The sequence below is a fragment of the Vigna unguiculata genome, chromosome 1 (assembly GCF_004118075.2).
Source record: "Vigna unguiculata cultivar IT97K-499-35 chromosome 1, ASM411807v1, whole genome shotgun sequence".
Taxonomy (NCBI): Eukaryota; Viridiplantae; Streptophyta; class Magnoliopsida; order Fabales; family Fabaceae; genus Vigna; species Vigna unguiculata.
In genome coordinates this window covers 41,936,757-41,957,809 of record NC_040279.1, presented here as the reverse complement: position 1 = coordinate 41,957,809, position 21,053 = coordinate 41,936,757, and the positions used below count along the sequence as shown (strand labels likewise).

General features: G+C 33.1%; 5 protein-coding genes across 9 annotated transcripts; 1 reads left to right on the top strand and 4 right to left on the bottom strand.

The window, feature by feature from the left end:
* Positions 1-1,352: 1,352 nt before the first annotated feature.
* LOC114180861 (protein YLS3-like) lies at positions 1,353-2,932 on the bottom strand. Its single transcript, XM_028067153.1, has 2 exons — positions 1,888-2,932; positions 1,353-1,805 (listed from the first exon to the last, which is right to left on the bottom strand). The coding sequence occupies exons 1-2, from the start codon at positions 2,231-2,233 to the stop codon at positions 1,606-1,608; spliced, it is 546 nt and encodes a 181-aa protein (XP_027922954.1). The 5' UTR covers positions 2,234-2,932; the 3' UTR covers positions 1,353-1,605.
* A 1,242-nt stretch (positions 2,933-4,174) lies between these two features.
* On the bottom strand, positions 4,175-10,857 carry LOC114180833 (branchpoint-bridging protein). Of its 5 annotated transcripts, none has more exons than XM_028067127.1 (10): positions 10,614-10,852; positions 10,366-10,443; positions 9,846-10,213; positions 8,030-8,155; positions 7,859-7,898; positions 7,672-7,754; positions 6,616-6,693; positions 6,428-6,481; positions 6,147-6,275; positions 4,175-6,007 (listed from the first exon to the last, which is right to left on the bottom strand). In XM_028067127.1, exons 3-10 carry the CDS (start codon positions 10,140-10,142, stop codon positions 4,451-4,453), a joined length of 2,364 nt encoding a protein of 787 aa, XP_027922928.1. In that variant the 5' UTR covers positions 10,143-10,213; positions 10,366-10,443; positions 10,614-10,852; the 3' UTR covers positions 4,175-4,450. The 5 variants fall into 5 exon arrangements, with proteins under 5 accessions (XP_027922928.1, XP_027922940.1, XP_027922925.1 ...); XM_028067139.1 differs by lacking the exon at positions 10,366-10,443 and adding an exon at positions 8,239-8,294; XM_028067124.1 differs by lacking the exon at positions 10,366-10,443 and having other exon boundaries at positions 10,614-10,857.
* Positions 10,858-12,523: 1,666 nt separating this feature from the next.
* LOC114183579 (gibberellin-regulated protein 12-like) lies at positions 12,524-13,103 on the bottom strand. The gene is made up of 3 exons (XM_028070996.1): positions 12,997-13,103; positions 12,852-12,882; positions 12,524-12,760 (listed from the first exon to the last, which is right to left on the bottom strand). The coding sequence occupies exons 1-3, from the start codon at positions 13,060-13,062 to the stop codon at positions 12,579-12,581; spliced, it is 279 nt and encodes a 92-aa protein (XP_027926797.1). The 5' UTR covers positions 13,063-13,103; the 3' UTR covers positions 12,524-12,578.
* A 2,183-nt stretch (positions 13,104-15,286) lies between these two features.
* Positions 15,287-17,818, top strand: LOC114174842 (PLASMODESMATA CALLOSE-BINDING PROTEIN 3-like). The gene is made up of 3 exons (XM_028059598.1): positions 15,287-15,743; positions 15,827-15,881; positions 17,512-17,818. Exons 1-3 carry the CDS (start codon positions 15,431-15,433, stop codon positions 17,702-17,704), a joined length of 561 nt encoding a protein of 186 aa, XP_027915399.1. The 5' UTR covers positions 15,287-15,430; the 3' UTR covers positions 17,705-17,818.
* A 120-nt stretch (positions 17,819-17,938) lies between these two features.
* LOC114174826 (purple acid phosphatase 15-like) lies at positions 17,939-20,632 on the bottom strand. The gene is made up of 7 exons (XM_028059597.1): positions 20,250-20,632; positions 19,853-20,044; positions 19,444-19,777; positions 19,116-19,333; positions 18,793-18,983; positions 18,313-18,597; positions 17,939-18,127 (listed from the first exon to the last, which is right to left on the bottom strand). Exons 1-7 carry the CDS (start codon positions 20,542-20,544, stop codon positions 18,002-18,004), a joined length of 1,641 nt encoding a protein of 546 aa, XP_027915398.1. The 5' UTR covers positions 20,545-20,632; the 3' UTR covers positions 17,939-18,001.
* Positions 20,633-21,053: the final 421 nt, after the last annotated feature.

Here is a 21,053-nt window from a genome sequence, read left to right as displayed (position 1 = left end):
CTTGTTTTTTAATAAAGACTTTAAAAATTTTAAAATATTTATTTTTTGTGAGAGATATCTTATTTAAAAATTTCAAATACATTTTTATTTTTATAAAATCTGTTATATGAATTTATAATATAATCAATTAATAAAGTTAATTATTCAAGTTTTCAATATAAAAATGATAAAATAAAAAATCATTAATTATACTTTAACTAATATGCTTTAAGAACATTGATTAGCATTCTCCATTCATAAATATATAAGAAAGGTTAGATAATAATATTTAATTTAGTCCCAATTTTTGTTTAAAATTGACCAATTTTGTCCCTATAAAAAATGTGACCAAATTTAATTTTTATATTTTATTCCTCTTCTCATATATTAGGGTCATTCTATTGCTGATTTAGAGTACCATTTGGGATTTGTTATTCACCTCCTTGTTGGTGAATAGAATAGTAGTATTTTAATCCTTGAAATCTCCAAGTCCAAGAGAACTTGTGTGATGTACCCACTAATTATTATTAGTGGAAGATTTTACCAGACTAGGTCTCGTGAATTTTTCCTCCCTAAGTTAAAAATTTTGTTGTGTGTTGATAACTCTTTTCTATGTTTTATGCATTTTATTATTTACATATTATTTATTTATGAAAGATTTGATCTGAATTTGACTTTTTTACCTGATAATTTTATAGATCATCCCGACACAAATTTCATATGAACCGTAAAGAATTAGAAAACCAATTATAAATTAACTATAAATTGTATCTAACAAAATGGATTAACCATTTCACAATAAACAAAAGAAAAGTTAAAAAAAAAATATCATAACAGAAATAAAATGTCCATATAACGAATGAAATGTCATATTCTATAACATCTATTCACTTACTTGATTAGAATTTTTTTAGTTAATCATGACTCTTCTTTAAAATTATAAGTATTATCAACATAATAAAATATTTAAAAATATTATTAAACAAATTTTTCTATTTGCAAATAGTGGTAATGAATACAAATTTAAAAGAAAAAAGGTTAGAAGTCATATTTACCCATCATAACTTCTATTTGAAGTAGAACACCATAAGTCATGTTTTCCGTGTATAAAAAAATTACAATTATTGTAACTACTACACACAATATTAACACCATTATGAGAAAAATTAATTAAATCAAAGTCCTACACGTTAAATACGATTTAGCAACGAAGATAAGAATAATTAAAAATTGTTTATGCTAAGTAAGCTAAGCAGAACTTCTTCGAGATTGAAAAATAAAAGTTGAACTCATGCTTTTTCAATTAAAAATTAACTATTCATATAATAAAAATAAAATGTGCGAAGGGTTTATGTTATGCAAAGAGGAACTACTTGATGCTTGAAGTCACGACTAAGTATATTGAAAGTGGTCCCTCCTTTTCTTGATAGATAGAGAGAATGAGAAAGAACATGAAGGATTGATGATTACTACTACCCAAAGTAACTGGTATTAATAGATGGATATAGAATGATTTTATTTCAGATTTGCACAGAAAAATATAGAGTGATGAGAAACAGAGGCGTGAAGGAAGTAGCAGCAGCAGTAGTAGTAGTAGTAGTAGGGGAGTGCTGATGTTGCTTCACTTCAAACAAGAAGGAAGAGAAGTGGTAAGATCGAGGAAAGCAGGTGTGGCACCGGCCACCTCTTTGTAGACACACCACTGTTTTCCTCAGCACTTGAGCTTGATCCACTGGAAACTGGGGTGGAACCGTTTGTTTTGGCAGATTTTTGCAATCCCTCAAACACCTTAGCATCAGGAGAGTTAGGTGCTAAATGCAGAAGATCTGAAAAGCATGATATGATACATCAAATGGAGTGAAAATGAAAATATTGAGAAAAACAGAGTGAGATGATATGAGTAGGTACCTACACAGTGAGATATATTAGCAGGTGCGTGGCAAGCAGAGGGTAGTTGAATGGCGAGAGTGGCATTGATTTTGATGCCAAGATTGGGGTCATCACGATCTTTGATGAGGATGCAGATGCACTTCTTGCTCTTCTCCAGGACCACTTTCAGGCCACTGCAGCAGTCTATGGTTGGGGTTTTCGCCTCACCACCAACGTAAGGAACACAACTAGCCAGCCCCATGAGTTTCTCTGCACACTCTTCTCTGTCTTTGCTTAAATCTGAGTTACCAAACCCAACTAACAGTAAAACCAAGATGAAGGAGAAGAGTGTTGCATCCCTCACCCTTTTACTTTTCGAAACCATTCCAATTAAGAGAATTTGATCTCATACAATGCTATGCTATGTTATTTGCTTCGCTTGTGACTTGTGTATGTATGACTTTACCACTTTATTTTACGAGACATGGTGCTCTGGCCTGTGCATGTGGGGTCTACATCTCTATCACACATGTGAACCCATTTTTGTCTATAGGCCTTCCATAATTCTCATTGTTTCTTTTATCGTCAAAAAAAAAAAAAAACTAAACCATTTGTGAAATAAGGTTCCCATTTACTTTTTCCCATATCATTTTCCCCATATCAATTCATATGAAATCAGATAGCACACAGAAATAAAGATAAAGAATATCCAAAGCAAGCCACAGGAAACGCTAGACTAATACCAGCTTCACTGTTGAATACCAACAAACACGTCTTGTGCAACCCATTGTATGTTCAAGGAATTTAAATAAGGAGGGCGAATGTACCTTTGAAAAGTGCTGAAGCAGAAAATTGGAAAAAGAAAAAGCGGTCAAATTGCAATTTCATGCTCTGCATACACTCCAAAGTGATTAAGTGAAAATCTGGTGAAGCCTTCTTTTATTATTCTTTCACCAACTTAGGAGGCTGAAGTGGGAGAAACCAAATCTCCCAAGAAATTGCATACAAAAGTTAAAAGGTTGAGTAAATTTACAATAATTTCTTCTGAATAAACACAAAAATTCTACATTTGAAGTTGAAAATCGATTGACACAAATGGAGGTCAACAATGATGATAAAAGAAACTCAAATCGTTACTGTAATTGAAGGGACTTAGCTGTTGTTGTAAGTGTGCTTCTCGTTAAATCATTTAAATGGACATTCAATTAAAAGTTAATATAATAGTATTTTTTTAAAAAGATTTTACGATTTGCTGAAATAGCTCAACGTAATTATATAAGCATTTTGATTAACACGAGAATCGTTCTGCCTTTTTTAATATATAAAAATTTGATAGTAAGAAATTAGAAGTTGATATTTTATTTTAGTTGAAGATACATAAGATGAACCCGTGACAAATCGAAAAGTTCTTAAGGCTAACCCGTGATTATTTTGGATCTATCTGTAATTATCTCTGAACACGTGCAGTTGATTAGAGATGATGGATTATAACACATATTTGAAATCAATTTCGAGTGTCTTTATTGAAAATACTGCATCTGGGATTTTAGGCCGTTACCCCTTTATGTCTTTGTATGCTGAAGCAACAAAGTAGATAGCAGCCGGCACCGCAACAATTTATCTATCCACTTTCAAAAATTTCAAAGATGTTATTTTTTTTTTTTAAAGTGACTTTTGGATTATATTCTGAAATTTTGAAACAGAAATTCTGAAATGTATATAATATCTTTCGGAATGAGATTTCTGGAACATCACACATGAAATGTGCTCTGGAACAATGAAGAATATTTTGTTAGTATGGGGTGCATTTAATAATTGTGGGGTGCAGGAAGCAATATCCTTACCCCAAGCGAGATACACAGGCCCAATTTTATGAGTAATCTGTTCAGCCAGCTTCTTTCTATACTTTCCTATATTCCTTCCTCAACTTCTATAGAATTTTTTTTCCTTTTGAATTGTACAATTCTGATGTTAAATAACTTCTGGATTGCTTCTGGATTGTGCAATCTAGATTATGAAATTCAGAAACTAAATAACTTTTGGACTGTAGGATCTAATACCTAGTCGTGTTTGCTTTCGAATTGTACAATACAATCCAAAAGTTACTTTTGACTTCTAAATTGCACAATTAAAATATGGAAAAATGGACTTTATAAAAAATATTAACTTTCACAGTTCCAGGGATATATATGTTAAACTATATTTAATTATTTCAAAAACATTATTATCTAATAAAAAATTATGGACTAAATCTAAAATAGTTAAAACTTATTTCAAATTATACATTTTAAATATAACTTAAAACTAACAGGCGCAACCGCAGTAGTTACGAAATCCAAATGCAAATGAAATGAAGTGGCTTACATAGTGGAGGGATTACCATATTTCTGAAAAGATTGGCTGCACTCAATTCCCAATAAAACATCGGTAATGGGCACTCAGAAGAAAGGCCCAAAAACAACTATGACAATATGTCCTCTCAACTAAAACTTGTAATAAGAAACCATCTATACAATTAGTATCTCGCCTGCTTGCCTAAAACTGCAGTCATAACTCAAGGTTTCACTGTCAGCAACCGTATCTGTGGCCACATCAAATTCCCTCATTGTCCAGGATTACCTTTTTGTTGTGGAGGTGCAGAAGTGGGTGAAAAGGGGTCATAAATTTGGTCCGCAGAATATGGTAGCTTCCCAGAAGCCATGAGGGTATTGTTGACAAACTTGTGATTCAGGGGCATTGGGATATCTGGCCGTGTCATCTGAACAGCGTAGCTTTGTCGGATAGGCATGCCTCTTTGGGCAACAGCACCGGTCAAGTTTGGCCTTTGCGGAGCAGGAATGAAGTTATTCATACCCATTTGTGGGACTGGAGATCTAGGTGCAGGTTGACCACCATATGGAAACGCAGTATGTCTTGGGGTTGGAATTGAGTTTGATCTTCCCCCGAAGGAAATGGTTTGATCCACTTGAGCAGTGAATTGTGTCCTAGGAAAGTTTTGAAGAGGCTGATCAGGCACGCCAAACCCAAATGGCGGAGGCCGTGGACCAGAAGGTGGCTCCTGTGTAGCACCTGCTTGACTGTAGTCTGCATTGGGGGCATGTGATCGAAAAGTAAAATTTCCAGATTTTGATGGCACCAAGACAGATGGTTTTAAATGGGTGTGGAAAGGAGCAATTCCAGAAGCAGAATTGGGTATTCCTGCTTGCTGAGGCAATGGAAAAGAAGGGGATATTCCTGACGAAGGAAATGAAACAGGTCCTGCTAAATGGTTTACAGATGAATGTTTAGGTGCAGGTATTGGTACAGACATAGGTCTCAAAGAAGATAATGGCCCGGGGGATATTCCTACTTGATGTGGAGGAAAGGAAGCAGATCGTGGTGTCATTGACATATTTGACTGTGGTGGCATAAATGCAACTTCCGGTTGCTGATGTAGAGAGGCAGGTCTTCCAGGTGGAACCATTGACCCCATATTGCTGGGACCAATGGATGTTTTAACAGCGACAAGGGGTTCATTCTGGCCAGAAGGGACCCCAAGATGGGTGATGGGCTGGTTAGCTATGGGCAATGGTGATACACCAGATATGGGTAGAGGAAATGAAGACACTGATGTCTGCAGTTGTCCTATTGGCGTTGATTGGCTTAAAGTAACAGGAAATGAATGTGAAGCATTTGTTGGAGTTGACAGATTCTGTACAGATATTATAGAAGCATTTCTTGGGGGGCCAACGTGACCCAAAGGAGTCGCTTGAGTCAGATGTGGATAGTGTAAAATCTGTCTTGGTGGTGGTGCTTGCACGGAAACATGTTGATTTGGAATAATTGGTTGAAATCCAGGTTGAGAACCAAAAGTAGGAACCGTATTTGAAGTTTGTGATGGAAAATGGGGAGTTCTACCAAGGCCTAATGGGTTTAGGGGGGCTACAGTGCCAGATGAAGCAAAAATGGGGGTATTAGAAGGAACCACCGAAAACCATGGTGTAGAGTATTGGAAGTTATCTTCATGCTTTTGGGTAACAGCTACTGGTTGCAGAACAGCCTGGTTTTCCAGAGAAACAGAATCTGCATGAGAAGGCTGGCCTTCTTGGCTTTGACCCAGAATATCAGTGCTGTCCCTAGAAACTGATATAGAGGGTGTAGAGCCAGCGGCTAAATTCCCCTGAATAAGCAATTATTACAAGGCACGAACAAAATTACATAAGGAATGGCATCATTATAAAACTATTAGTAATAAAATGTATTTTATAACATAACCATAAATTATAAAAACTTGTATCATTTGAAATGACAAGACTCACAGTTACAGAGGTAATCAGCAGTTCAATTATTGACATTGCTGCATCCACTTTTTCAAAACTATCAGCTGATATGTTAACACACATCTCCTTGTAACTGGAATGGATATCAGTTCCAGGCTTAATTTCACCCTGAAAATGTAAAGCAGCCAATGAAAATAAAACATAAAACAAATGCAAACAATTACAATTCTTTCCTCCCAAAATCAAGTTAAAATATTTCAGAGTTATATGTGCAGTGGATAATAGCCACATTATGTTATCAACAAAGTGAAGGAACTTACTTTCTCTCCTGTGTCTGCTTTGGTTCCATGAATTTTTATCTTGGCAGCAGTTTCCTGGTATATGCATATATCAGAGATCAATTAAAAAATGAAGAAATTAATTTCATGAACTAAATCAGTATATATACATACAGCTTAGTGACTGTAAAGCACTAGATGGAGATTAGATATCAACCCAAAAATCTTACCTTTTCTAGTTGTTTCTGATTATCACCTTCAGGCCCATATATTAGACCAACAAAATTGTACCCAGGATATTCTTGAACCTGTGTATGGTATTACATGTAAGACTTATCATTGTATTATAGAGAACATCAAGTTTAGTTAACTTAAAGACATTTTAATTTGAAAAAGTCACAGATCATTCTTAACATTAAATTTACAACAAAGGACTGCCAAACTTTGGCGTAAACAGACATGAGCAGCAAAAGCAGTTGACTCATTTTGCTTAGTTACCCTACGTAGCAATCAGTATTGAGTATACTTGTAATATATGGCAAACTAGGCTGGGGTATTAGTGCCACTAAATTCTGAAGCTCAATTCAAAGGTACATCATGTACTGCAAGTTATTCTTCAACTTTCTCTCAAGACTGAGGGGCGAGCTTCTCCAACAACGTCAACCATCAGGAAATTATTCCAAGAAAATGAATGAGAAGACCGGTTTGGAAAAGAATGTATGGAAATGAGTTGTCTGTTTCTGGTCAGTTAATTAACACTTTCCACATGCTCAGGTCAAACACACGGACCTTCAAGTGAAACTCGAAGAAATAATATAAGGTCTTATCACCTAAAAATTGCCACAATCTTACAACATTAAGAAATATTATAAGGCCCACAAAATGTCAACCATACTAGAGTTTTGACCAGACATGAAACTATTAAATATATCAACACTAGTGAATAGTAGAGGATAAGTTTCCACACAACGGTAACGATACTAGCTTGTGACCTACAAGCCATGGGTTCAAATCCTAGAAAACTTCCTTGGTTGTAGGGATATGACTGAATACATCTACACTCTCCAGACCATTTTAAGTGGGAGACTAGTGCACTGAATTGCCCTTCTTTTTTTATCAATGTTCATTCACAGTAAGGAAAAAGAACTGAACAAAACATGGTGAATGAATTCTGGTTGCAAAATGATCCATATATCCATAATCCAACCAAAGTTAAATCCAACGCAATCAATTCATTTCAGTAAATATTAAATTATTGGAAGTTGGATTCATTAATCAATACTTACAGGCAAAGGAATGCTGGCTTCTTTTAACAATGGTTTAAAACCACGTGGAGGTTTGTAACTGGGATCTAATTTTAGTATTTCGCCTGGAAATGATTAAGATCACGATTATAATGGAATAAACAGTATGTATGAATTAAAAGGGAGTTGAGGAGGCATAAAAAGTATAGGTACTTCAAGAAAAACAAACCTATGGCTTCGCGCTTTTCAAGTTCGAGCATTTCTGACTTCTTAGATCCATAAATCAACATCAGAAGTTGATTTAATAATAATAATAATAATAATAATAATAATAAATGCACAACATTGAGAAAATAATAAGTGACAAAAATTAAAAAGGACAGTGTCAATTGTCGTTAACCTTGATGTTCATTTGAGAGCCAGATTTGCTTTTATCCGTGTTCTCAGCTCCCAATGGCAAGTTCTGAGTGTCCCCAACTTCCAGTTTTTCTGATTCCAACTGCTTTGTGATTTGATCCACTCGAATCTACAAATGGTGTGCAACAAAAGTATGAGTTGTAGATACCGCGGAAGCAAGAACCTGGGCAAAATATTAGCAGAAGCACACACTACGCCACCCAACATGTAAGGAAATTTGAATAGCTTCCAGATATAAATCACATTCCCTGCCAAAGTCCAACAAAAATACCTCTTTACTAATGTCAATATCATGGTTTTCATGTAAGTAAATATTTGTCTTTCAACATGCAGTATTGGGGATTTAAAACGGACAAAGAAGCATTGTGAGGAGGGGTATCAGGAACAAATATTAAGGTTGCATCCAAAGCATGTGAACCAAGGAGGTTAAGCTTTTGAGATGGTGGTCAATAAAATCAAGAAAAAACTAGCTAGGTGGAATGGTAAGTTCTTATCTTTTGCAGGAAGAACTTGTCTAATTAAATATGTGTTTACAACAACCCCATTGTATTTTTTTTCCTTCTTCAAAACACCAGCTAAGGTATGCAATGTCATTACCAAGATACAAAGAGACTTCCTATGGGGTTGGGAGGCAACACGTAGGAAGATAGCATGGATAAAGTGGGCCAATATATGCAAACCTAAGGAACAAGGAGGGTTGGGTATTAAGGACATTAGGCTATTTAATATTGCTTTATTAGCCAAGTGGAAATGGAGGTTGGCTACAGTAGATAAGGGTTTATAGAAAGAAATTTTAGAAACCAAATATGAATCTTGAAGAAACTTGAATGATAGTGGTAATTCTACCAAAGAATCAAGGTGGTGGAGTGATTTGAGCACTGTGTGGGAATGGTGCAGATGGGAAGTGCTTTGATGAGAATGTGGAATGGAAATTAGGGACACTTTCCAAAAACTAATCTTAGAATGTGGGGAATAGGGCACACTTTTCATACCCTGAGTGGTATCTCTGTCCATTTATCTGTATAAGATCATTAGGGTAGTAAAAAGTTGAATAGTGGACGATGGTGTGAACTGGGAACTTAGGTTTGGTTAGCTTTTGGAAAACCTCTTCTCTAGTTTGCTCGTACGGATCTTTTACACAAACAAGGTAATCATGGATAAAATTGTAGAATATGTTGGCAAGGGACTAACTTGGTGAAGAATCTTACCCGGTCGCTACTTGGACGGACCGATTATATCTCTGCACACCAACATCAGGAATTCAAAGTTGCTTTGCAATTATGGATAACTTCTGAGGGTCACACATACCCTTATAACTAATATTTCTCCCGTCTCTTTTGTGAATTTTTTGGTTCAAATTGAGGGGTATCTTCAGTTTTTAGTTCACAATGAATCCTTTTTTCATGCGAAGGTTTTTTTATGTATTTTGTACTATGAGCTTTGTATTGTATCTAGAGTTCTAGCTCTGAATGTACTCTACTAGCATGCACTTGTTTTTGCAAGTTTTGTATAAGGGTTAGGGCACCCCAAAACACTCTAGGTGTCCTGTTCTATTTAATTAATTCTTTTTTGCTGATCCAAAAAAATGTGAAGAACATTCTAAAACTAAAATTTAAAAAAAAAAAAAAGGAATAGGGAGTAATAAAAAATAAACATTTTAACCAAAACTTGTAAAGAAATGTAAATATGACCTTAGAATTGAATGCTTTAAAGGAAATGAAAATGGAAGAATGAGAGAAAAAAATACATAGCAATACAAATGTTAGTGGAGTGTTGTTTGAAAAGATTCCAGGAAACACCTGCAATGCTAGAGCTTTTCCCCTCCTGACAGTTGCATCCTGTGTAAGATCAGGTCCCCATTTTGATTTCCTCTCAGTTTGTTTTGAACTTTCTTCATTGATGGCTCCAGTGACCCCGTGTTTTTTAGCCCCTCGGAAAATAGGGACCAGTGACCCCGACAATTTGTTTTTAGGGATGACAAACCCTGATTTGGCAGCAAATATAGACAGCTTTTGGCCACTAGTGGTTGTTACTGATGAAGTTCCAGACATTTTATGAGGTTCAGGAGCAGAAGTTGAATCAATCTCTGCACTCATTCTCTTTTCCAGTCACGTTGCAGACACACGGCTAACGTGATATAACTTCCGACGAGAAGATCGGAGTCAATCTGCAAATAACACATTATTTTGTGAACAGCCATCAGTACATAAAGAACTAATTCCATTTTATAACTTAATTTGCGATAGAGTCAGATGAGCACTCATCCTATTGAATTTCTCACAGCTTGATTTTCAGTTACAATTTTGTGAATTGAGTTACCTAGGCGCGTGTAGAACTAGATTCCTCCACTTTCTTACTAAAATGTCTAGGGTAGCATGACTGTAATTCCGTTTTGGCCTTCAGCAGTTACATAAATTAAATTAAGAACAAAAGGTACGAGAATGCAGATTGCAGCATAAATTGCAACGAAGCGAGAGGAACTAAGAGGAACAGTGAGAATTAACATAGTGAGAGAGAGAGAGAAAGAGCAACAGCAATGCACACAGCAATAGAAAAACGAATGGAACCTGTGGATGTGGGATGAATCTGAAATCAGAATTGAATTGCCTTTGCCACACTCCTCATAGTCGCGTCATAACATAGAGATAACTCATTCCTTCTTCTTTTTTCCTTTCTTCCAATCTCGAGTTGAAGCGCTTTATTTATTTATTATTACAAAGAAAATCGAAACAATTGATCTGCAAAACCCTTTCCCTCTCCTCCGCGTTCCTCCACCACCACTACCACTACCCTTATTTAATATATTCAAATCCTTGCATTGTTATCCCCCAGTTATAAAAAAGTTTACATCTTTATATATAACAAATATATCTATTAATTTCTTTTTACGTATTTATAAATTCTTCTTTAACCTTACAGTTTTTGTGTAAAAATATGCATAACAATGTACCAGCATTGTCTCACAGTTATAGATTAACCTATAGTTTGTAATAAAAATATTAAAGATATACCTATAGTTCAAAATTCGAATAATAACAAATTTTAATGTAAACCTACAATTTTAAGGTTCGTGAAAAGAGGAATCACATTAAAAATATATGTTTTATTAACTAATGATTATAAGTATCAATTGTTAGTCTTTTTAATATGATATGACTCAAATTCAAATAAATTGTATTTTTAATAAAATCAATTTGAATTAAACTAAATTATTTTTTTCCAAAAAAAAAATTAATCAATCAAGCTTACCCATAATTGTAATAATTGAGATAAATTATTTTAAAAGGTGAAATCTATCATTTAAAATTTGAAAGTAATTTACATTTGAAATTTTATCATCTCATTGTCTAATAGTGATAATTCTTATTATTAACTTTAATGAATCACATTTCCATTTTTTTTTCGTTTATTCATTACTTATCAATAATTCATAACTGTTTAATAAAAATATTTACTAATTTGATTATTTAAATATATTTACAAAATTAATATTGACCTCGGGAGAATTGTTTATGACAAGTTTCCTTACTTTGTATATATTAATATTTTGTATAAATGTTTAAAAATAAAATAATCCAAAAAAAAACTATCTGAAAATATTAACAACCAATTAAAATTGATTTTTTTTTTTAATTTGCGTGTAAAGAACAATTTGGTTTGGTTATCAAATTAAAAGATACATTAGACATTTACTTAAATTCACATTCATTTAAGTTTGTATTTCGTCTAAATTCACATTTAGAAATGAAGGATTCTCGGATCAATAATTGTGACTTTATTTTAAGAAAAAAAATGTAAAGTTATTTGATGACTATTTTTGGTCTATTCATATTTGATTGTCGATTGATCATTTTTGTAAAATGCGACAAAGGATGAATAACGCACCTTGAGCTTGCTCGATCTCTTATAAGGTTTATTGTATGAGTCACTATTAAAAATATTTACTTCATATATTTTTTATTTAAATTCGTTTTTAGAAAATATTTATGTTTTTTAAAATATTTTTCAATTTTATAAAGTAGTTATTATTATTTTAGAATTAGGAAATCAATATTAAGATATATAAATATTTTATATTTTGTATTATGTTATAGTTTGTTAAACAAAAATGTTTCTCCATATAAGATATCTTTTATATTTATCATATTCATACATATATCTCATATTTTCATAATTCTTACAAATTTTCAACATGTATAATATTTATAAGTCTTAAAATTTCGTAAGTTTGCATGAGACAGTATAAAGTATTTTTTTATGTTTGTAATCGTACACTAATTTTATTTTTGTGTTCTGCTTAAATATATATTCTTTTGACATTTTGTAAACATACTTTTTAATAGTTAAAAAAATCTAAACAATATATGTTCATTAGATGAATTGTAATAATGTTAAAAACACATTAATTTTAAATAATTTTATGAAATCAAACGTGTTTAAAAGAATATGACAATGAAACCAAAAAGATAGATAAAAGTTGAGAAAAAACAAAATATTTTATTGGTGAAGAAGAATGTTATATTGAAGTTGAATCAGGGACACTTGGGTGTTCCATTTTTGGTTTTCCAATTGTTATAACATGGACATTCTTCCTTGTTACCGTAGGTTCCAGATGGAACACATAAACATTTATCACAACACAAGTTACAGTAATAGAGACACGCCTTCTTAACCCGGGTCGCAGAACAACGATAGTCGCATTTTGCTGGACATTCTGAAATCATTCATGTAACACATCTCAATTCATAGTATTAAATTAAAATATTGATTTATTATCTTTCAAAAACTTCACAAAAACAAAATACCTTCTGGTGTAAGAGATCCTTCGCCACCACCCTGTACATGCATAAAGAGAACAAAATTGTAAGCAAAACTTTCATACGTTATACCAACAATCTTAAAACACCTAACAATATAGGTATAGAAAGAAATATAAAAAACATGACTCACATAAGTGAGTTGAGTAACAAAAGCCACGACAAAAAGAAGAAGAAAGGCACACACAAATTTAGTCATTAAGCTTGATCAAGAGTTATTTCTTAGAAACTAAACAAATTTCAAGTGAGTTAAAAGCTATGAAAGTGGAAGAGTTATATAGACAAAGACTCTCTCTAATTCAATTTGATATTGATATTTTTTGTGCGTTTTTTTTATTAATTATGATTTTTGTCTCTATCATATTCACATTAATATATTTTTGTCACATCTTTTAAGTCAAATTAATAAATAATTAAGTAAATATTTAATGCTTTACCTTTTTTTATTAAGAGTATACCTATTTATTTTGTGTCCTATTTACAACTTTTAATCTAAGTCAATGATCTTATAACGCAAACACCTAAATTAATATTTTATTTAGTTGCTCGTATAAATACATGTTTTCAAGATAATATTTTTTTTAAAGATCTAATATTTTTAATTTTTCTCATATGTTAGTATCATTGAAAAATACTATAATATTCTAAGTCTTCAATGATGTTGTTTACTATTCTACGGTATATATATATATATATATATTAAATCATCTTCATTGCAAAAAGTCATATGATCATATGCTATCATAAATTATAGATCCCATTACGTGATATTAAAGTAATTTTTATAATATCATTTATAAGATCTCACTGTAAAATTTTATATCGGAAAATTTTAGAAAATAATTAATCCATAATGATGATTTGTTATTGGTTACACTAATTAATATATATATATATATATATATATATATATATATATATATATATATTAGTAAAAATATGTGTTATGTATACTTTGTTCACATTTTTTTTATGATAGCAACAAATAATAAAATTATTATTATAATTGCAAAAGTAAATGTTATGTGAAGACTTGAATACTCTAAATTAGACAATAAATAAATAATTAATAATCTAATTTAAAGATAACATTGCTTTAAACCAAAAAATATCAAAATTAGAGAATAAATAAATAATTAATAATGTAATTAAAAGATAACATTGCTCTAAACTAGAAAATATCAACTCCTAAGTCTTTGAATTGCATAGTCTCCGGCGCTTTACATCACATGTCTCTAAATCCAACATATTGTAACTATAAAAAAGTATAATAACTATAATATACAAATTCTTAAATCATAAAAAACTCTTAATAAAATAAAAACCTTCTAACAGGCTTGGGCCTGATTTATAGGTCCAATAACTTTCTTATATGTTCAAAACTCTCCGATAAATCCAAAGTAAGTATCATTATCCAATGTAGATATTTTAAGATCATCTTCATTGCAAAAAGTAAAGTGATATCTTAGATTATAAATCCCATTATATGGTATCATATTTAAGATTTCATTGTAACTTATATAATATCATTTATAAGATTTCATTGTAATTTTTTATTCCAAAGAATCTTAGAAAAATATTAATTCATACACTCAAATTCCAAAATAGTGACCAATAATTTATATATTTATTTACAAAACAAAAAAGTAATTTGTTACTAAAATATTTACTTTTATGAATAAAAATTATAATTGACTATTAAATGATATGATAAGAATAATAACCATTGATTTCATTATATTTATCTGTAATTTTTTTATATTTTTGAGGTCCTATAAATTTCAATATTTGAGAAAAAGACAAAAAACGTTTTTCATCTTATTACTTTTATATAGGTTAGTAAGTCAACTTACCAATTCGTGGTAGATTAAATTCAATTGTAAATTTTTTATTCATTAAAAAGTAAATCGGATTGAACTCACTAATTTTTAATATAATCCGTATAAATTGTATTGACTCACTTTAATCTTCCTACGACCAATTAATGTAGCACGATTCATTATTGTTACGTTCACAATTTTGATATGTTAATTTAATTCTTTTTACAATGTCAATAGACTAGTCTATTATGAAAAATAATAAAAATAAAATTGTAAAATTTAAAAAAATAAAAAATAAATAAGATGTATCAAATATAAATCTATCGTATATAATTATGGTGTACCCTTATATAAAATGTCAACTTTATGAATAAAAAAAATCGTATGAAATATTTTGAAAAATTAAGGGTGTTAAATATTTTCTAAGAAAAAAAATTAACCAGGAAGTCACACAAATTACATGGTGGTCTGATTGATCAGCAAAACCATTTATAGTTCAACTTGGAATAATTAGGAGATTTATTATAAAAAGAAATAACTAAAAAAATATTAATATGAAATTGAAAAGGCATATTTTTGTGAAGTGAATGTTAATATGAAAAATCGAGCCCTTCTGTGTAAAACTGTATCGGTCCATCCCTCGCTGGTTATTTATTTCCCTCTTTCTGGTGCTTGTGTAGTGCATTTTGTGCAGTGTGCGATTGAAGTGTGTTGATCCTTTACTTCTTAAGTAGTAACGCAACGGGAATGGGAATGTTGGTGGCAGTGACTGTTACAGTTACAGTTACGGCAATGGTAATGGAGATGGTGGGAGGAGGGAGTTGGTGCGTGGCAAAGATTGGAGTGAGCGAGGAAGTACTGCAGAGAGCATTGGACTCTGCATGTGGAGGAGATGGCGGAGCCGATTGCGCTCCCATTCAGCCCAACGGCCTTTGCTTCTCTCCCAACACCCTTCAAGCTCACGCTTCCTACGCCTTCAACAGCTTTTACCAGCGAAACGGAAGAGCTTCTAACGCCTGCCTCTTCGAGGGCGCCTCCACCATCGCCCAAACAGATCCCAGTGCGTGCTCGCTCTTCTTCACTATTCCATGCCGTTTGTAAAGTTCTTTTCCGATTTCTCACTCGCTGTTTATGTTTACACAGGCTATGGATCTTGCGTCTACCCGTCCTCCTCCGCAATCGCAACTCCAACCGCCAGGTATGTCATCTTAATTAATCCTTAATTAAGTAATTAGTCACATTGACAAACTAACTAGCTTAATTAATCAAGAGTAATAAATAATTATGGATAAGATTGAAAGTGAAAATTGGATGATGGTGGGAAAGAAGCGGGAATGGTCTGAATTCACGTGCAGGCGGGGAGAGAGTGTGTGAGAACCGAGACGCATGCGTGACTGAGGTGAGGTCAGATGTCTCTGTGACTGTACGTTGTGTTCTCTCGTGCTTCTCAACTAATTTGTCTCATTTATTCCACGCAATCCAACGGTTCATTTTCATCTTCTTCCAGCAAATACAGTGATCAGGGGCGTAGCCAAAAAACCCTCCAATTAAAAATTAATCTCTTAATTCAATCTCCGTATCAGTATCATGCATTTTGTTCAAAATAAATGGGTGAGAGTTATCTTTCTGTTTAATTTTTTATCTAATTATTTATAATAAATACAGAATAATTTGGTATTAAATAATATAAAATCGATTTGAATTTGGCTAAATTTTTTGCTTCAATAATATTTTAAAAACTTAGCGTCAATTTAATTATCTAAGCAGACATCCTTAATGTGTATATAAAGCTGTCTATAAGTTTTGATACAAGTTAATGAGTTGTTACTCGTTGACTCATTAACATATAATAAAGAATCATACAGATATTTTTTATTATGTTAGACTTTAGGTTGGATTCAGTGTTAAATAATAATAGTATTTTGTTAGTTTGGTTTATATTTAAAGTTTAATATTATTTTGAATTGTGTTGAAATTTATTTAAATTTTAGTTAAAATTATAATTTAGTTTTTTATGTGACAAAAAAAATATTTTTTTAATTAGTTGAATCAGTGAACACACTTGTTTAACCCATCGATTTATGATGGATCGAGTTAAATTTGAATTTTTTTGACTTACAAACAAGGAAATCGGTTCACTGAGTGTGTATCATTGATGTACCAGATAATTATCTGTCTTGACAACAGTTCTGTGTATAGAATGTCGTATGTCTAGAAAGTGAATCCATACAACACATTGCCGTTGCCTTTTTTAGAAAGCTATTTTTAAGAAAAAAAAAAAACCAAAACGATGGCAATGCGCCTCTTAAACTGAAATTTTTTTATATAAGTAACTTTTGAAGAAAATAAATTTTATTTGTAAAATGAAAAAATATAAGTTACTATCAATAATAAATTTATTAGTATATTAGCCTTAATAAAATATTTGTTTTAGTTTAATTAATTATTTTTATTAACTTATGCAAGTATACATGTGTGTAGTCACATTGATGACCTGTTAATAATAATTTTTTTATGATAAAAAGAAATGGACCCAAATACATTTAAAGGTGAAACTGCAGGGAGGGCTCTTTCTTTTACACCCCAAACCTCATAGTTTCTTCTACGCTTCCATGGGTAATGAAAAATGTCATAAGTATCACTGTATAGGTTTTATTAGGAAAACTCTTGAATTGGAGAGTTTTCAAGAGAAAATAGTGCGAGCTGCATATCTTTTTTCTTGAAATTGAAAAGAGAGGTGATTATTTAACGCATGTGATTATTTGATGTAGAATGCTTCATAATTGCTTACTCACTCGATTTCATATCTTATAATTAATAATGTCTAGTACCGCTGAAGTTACAAATACAACAGTGCCAACACCTTCCTCAACAAGAACTACTCCGATCCAAGGCGGGGATGATGCAGGAGTGAACCCTCAAATCCCTCAAAATTCTACTCCAACTTCAAACACAATACCCTCATCTTGTTTACTCTTTCTTCTCGCTCTGTTCCTAGGAGACACTTTTTTTGTAGTGTAGTGGTGCAACTACATATATATTGTGTTAGTCATATCCATTGTTTTCATTTTCATGTGGGAAGTTAGAAGACCCAGTCTTGTATTGAGATTGAATATATCATTTCTAGAGCTTTAATTTAAGTCAATCGCCCATTTTGGTGGCTGCCGTGGGCATACTTTGTTTCTCAGACAATCATTACCGTTTAAACGTGCTTTCTTAGGATGACTCCTTACTTGTTAGATAACAAATCGAGAGTAAAGCATTTCAAGGGTTACTTGTCTTAAAGAAGGATTGAACATCGTAAATCAATACATTACGTCATGTAGCTGGTTTGAACGGTGGGCAGTTTTGAGGTTGCCTAACAATGTAAATCTCATCTCCAGCACTACCATAAAAGTCTTGATTGCGATGCCAGATCCACAGTGCATGGGTTTCATTTTTCACCTGCATATATGGACGTTACAAGTTAGTTTGAAGCCCTACTCAATTCATGTTTTCTGTTGGCATGTTGCTCTAATATGAATGCAATAACTATTGAACTTATAGCAGGAAGGAATCAACACTGTTTTAACAATTTTCAAATCGATAAAAAAAGTGTGAAGAGCAGTGAAAGAAATATGAGGGTATACCTCCAAAATGCCATGACCAAAGCTACTTTCTCTGAAAGCGCTGTAATCAGGCTGTCGATCCCAGCAGAAGTTACCTGCAGCTGGGCCGGATGTAAAATTAAAGGCGCAGAAGCCACCCATAAAGGGATCTGGTGTAGTTGATGGTTCTGGACACTCTCCAGGTTCATCAGCATGTTTGATCGCCATCTTTTCCCTGTTACCACCATCACCAACAGTGATATAAACAGGACCACAAGGATCCAATGTGTAGTTGTATACCCGGTTTGATCTCTCATACGCATGAACCTGTCAAGAATTTTGCAAGCACAGGCCATAACTTAACAAAAATGCAATTGTTTATGCGTTTATTAAACTTCACCTCTTAATTTATCCATATGGTACGACAATGATAGGCCAAGCAACAAGTATCCTTTCACGCAAAGTTCTTAATTTAGCAATGTTTATTTCATCCGTAGAGGTCAGGAATAAAAATACACTTACATGTCCATTGAAGACAATGTCAACGCCATATTTATATAGCAAGTCTTCCATCTCTACCCTCATGCACTCTGCTTCTCTATAATGTGCCTTGTAGGTGCTGTACCAAGGTGCATGCCATGTAGCTACCAACCACGGAGTTACTTCCCTGTCAACAGAAGCCAAGTCCCTCTCCAGCCACATGTACTGGTCCCCTGCAATAACAGAGCGGATGACACGAATGCAAGTAAACAGCAATGCTTTGTGAAGTCAAAACCATGCTAGTAACACGAAGAATGCGGATCATGTGGAAGATAGTACAGGAAAAGGATGAAGCAAGAGTTTACCTGATTTGTCATACAATGCGTAGGAGCCGAGCATTATAAAATGTATCCCTCCTGCATTGAAAGAATAATATAAAGTGGATGATGATCCACTCTCTTCTGATGGGAAAGCAAATCGAGAACTATAAGCAACAAATGTCTGGTTTTCAGCTTGTAGTTCTATGTCATGATTCCCTTCTATTACCATTATAGGGACACTGGAAATCAGAGGCTGCATGTACCTGAATGAACAAGGAAGTTGAGTTGTAACGAAAATGAAGATAAGGTAGTTCAAGTGGAAGACAAGAAGAATGATGAGAAAGAAGTTGGTAAAGAAGAAAGTGAATGTGACCTTCCCCAGTAATCCCAACGAGGTTGATAGGTTTCATGGATGGGAGTGTCAGGAAAGGCGGAAGAATAGCTGTCTGCCCCAGTACCATTAGTTAGATATAGATTGGCATAAGTAACATCTCCAACCAACAAAATAAGATCGGGATGGTTACTGATAATGTGGTCAACAGTGGATGTGGTATTGTATGTAAGACCCAAGTCTCCAACCACTGCTATTCTGTTAGGGTAGCTCTTGGGACTAGAAACTGGCATAGTCCTGAAGTAATGAACATCACTCATTGCTGACAAAGAAGGATCTCCGCATTGATATTGATAGAGTGTGTTGGGTCTCAGACCTGCAGAAAATACAACGCAATCCTAAACTCTTCATTTCATTCATTTAGAAGGGAAGCTTGCAGAAGCTGTTGTACCTGTGAGACGAACGTGATGTATGATTCCAGAGGTATAGTTCTGAAGGCCTTCAAAAGGATAAAGTTGACTGTAAACGAGGGAATAACCCGTAGCTCGGTGACTCATGGACCTTCGGAACCTTCCATATCGAACTAAGCTCGCAACACTTTTAGGATCTAAGGGTTCTATGTTGTCCCCAATTTGGAATTCCCCTGACAACAAAGTTTTTGTTAATAGGAGAGAGTGAGTGTGGTTGGTGTAGCAACAAGGGGGAATTGCAGGGCACAATTGTTGTATACAATAAAAGGAAGAGAAAAACATAATTGAAATAAAAATAGAAGGGTCACCGTAAGGAAGGGAGGAAAAAAACAAGAAAAGTAACAGCTGGATTGATATGAATTCATTGGGGAGTGGTACCTGTAATCCAAGAGATGGAAACAGAGTGATGAGAAGAGGAGAGGGAGAGAGATATTTGTTGTGGTTGGAAGCCTTGAGCGGTTGTTTGAAGCAGAGGATCGGTGTGTGGCAAATCCATGGCGTTTCCTCGGAAGGTCTGGTCAAGAGGAACGGTGACAGGCTTGAAGGGTCCATCCAGAGTGCTTGGGATGGGAACTTCATAGTCACCATTGTCAGCATCAACAATCACTGAACTTAGTGAGAAGTACAACACTGACAAACACAATCTCACCCAACAACCCATTTCAGTACTCATGTAAGTGCAATCTCACTACATGTACAATGCTTTAATAAATACTCAGAAAAACAACGCTCCCACTTAAACATTTCACGCCGCCTTGTGTAGGAACACAACACTTCTATGTATTGCCCGTTACAAGATAGGGAACGTTTTTAATGCACCAAATAAACTACTTTTCTTAATTTAATTAATTTAGTTCTCTTTTTGTTCTTCTAAAACTTCTAAAGTTTGAATCAATGTTCCTTACGAAGAAAAAAAAAAATTCAGCTTTCATGCACATATACACTTTTATTTCATTCTATCAAAATATCAATGTAATATTCACACAAGTAGATTCTTACAAAAGAAGGCAGATATACAATAATATTAGAAGAAGAAAAAAATATTAAAAAAATATTTTATTATTCATTTATTTTGGTGATAAAATCTAAAATTTAATTTTTTAGTCATTTTACATTATTAATTTATTTTTTATTTATATTTATTTTATTATCAAAATATGAAAAAAAAATATGAAGTCTATA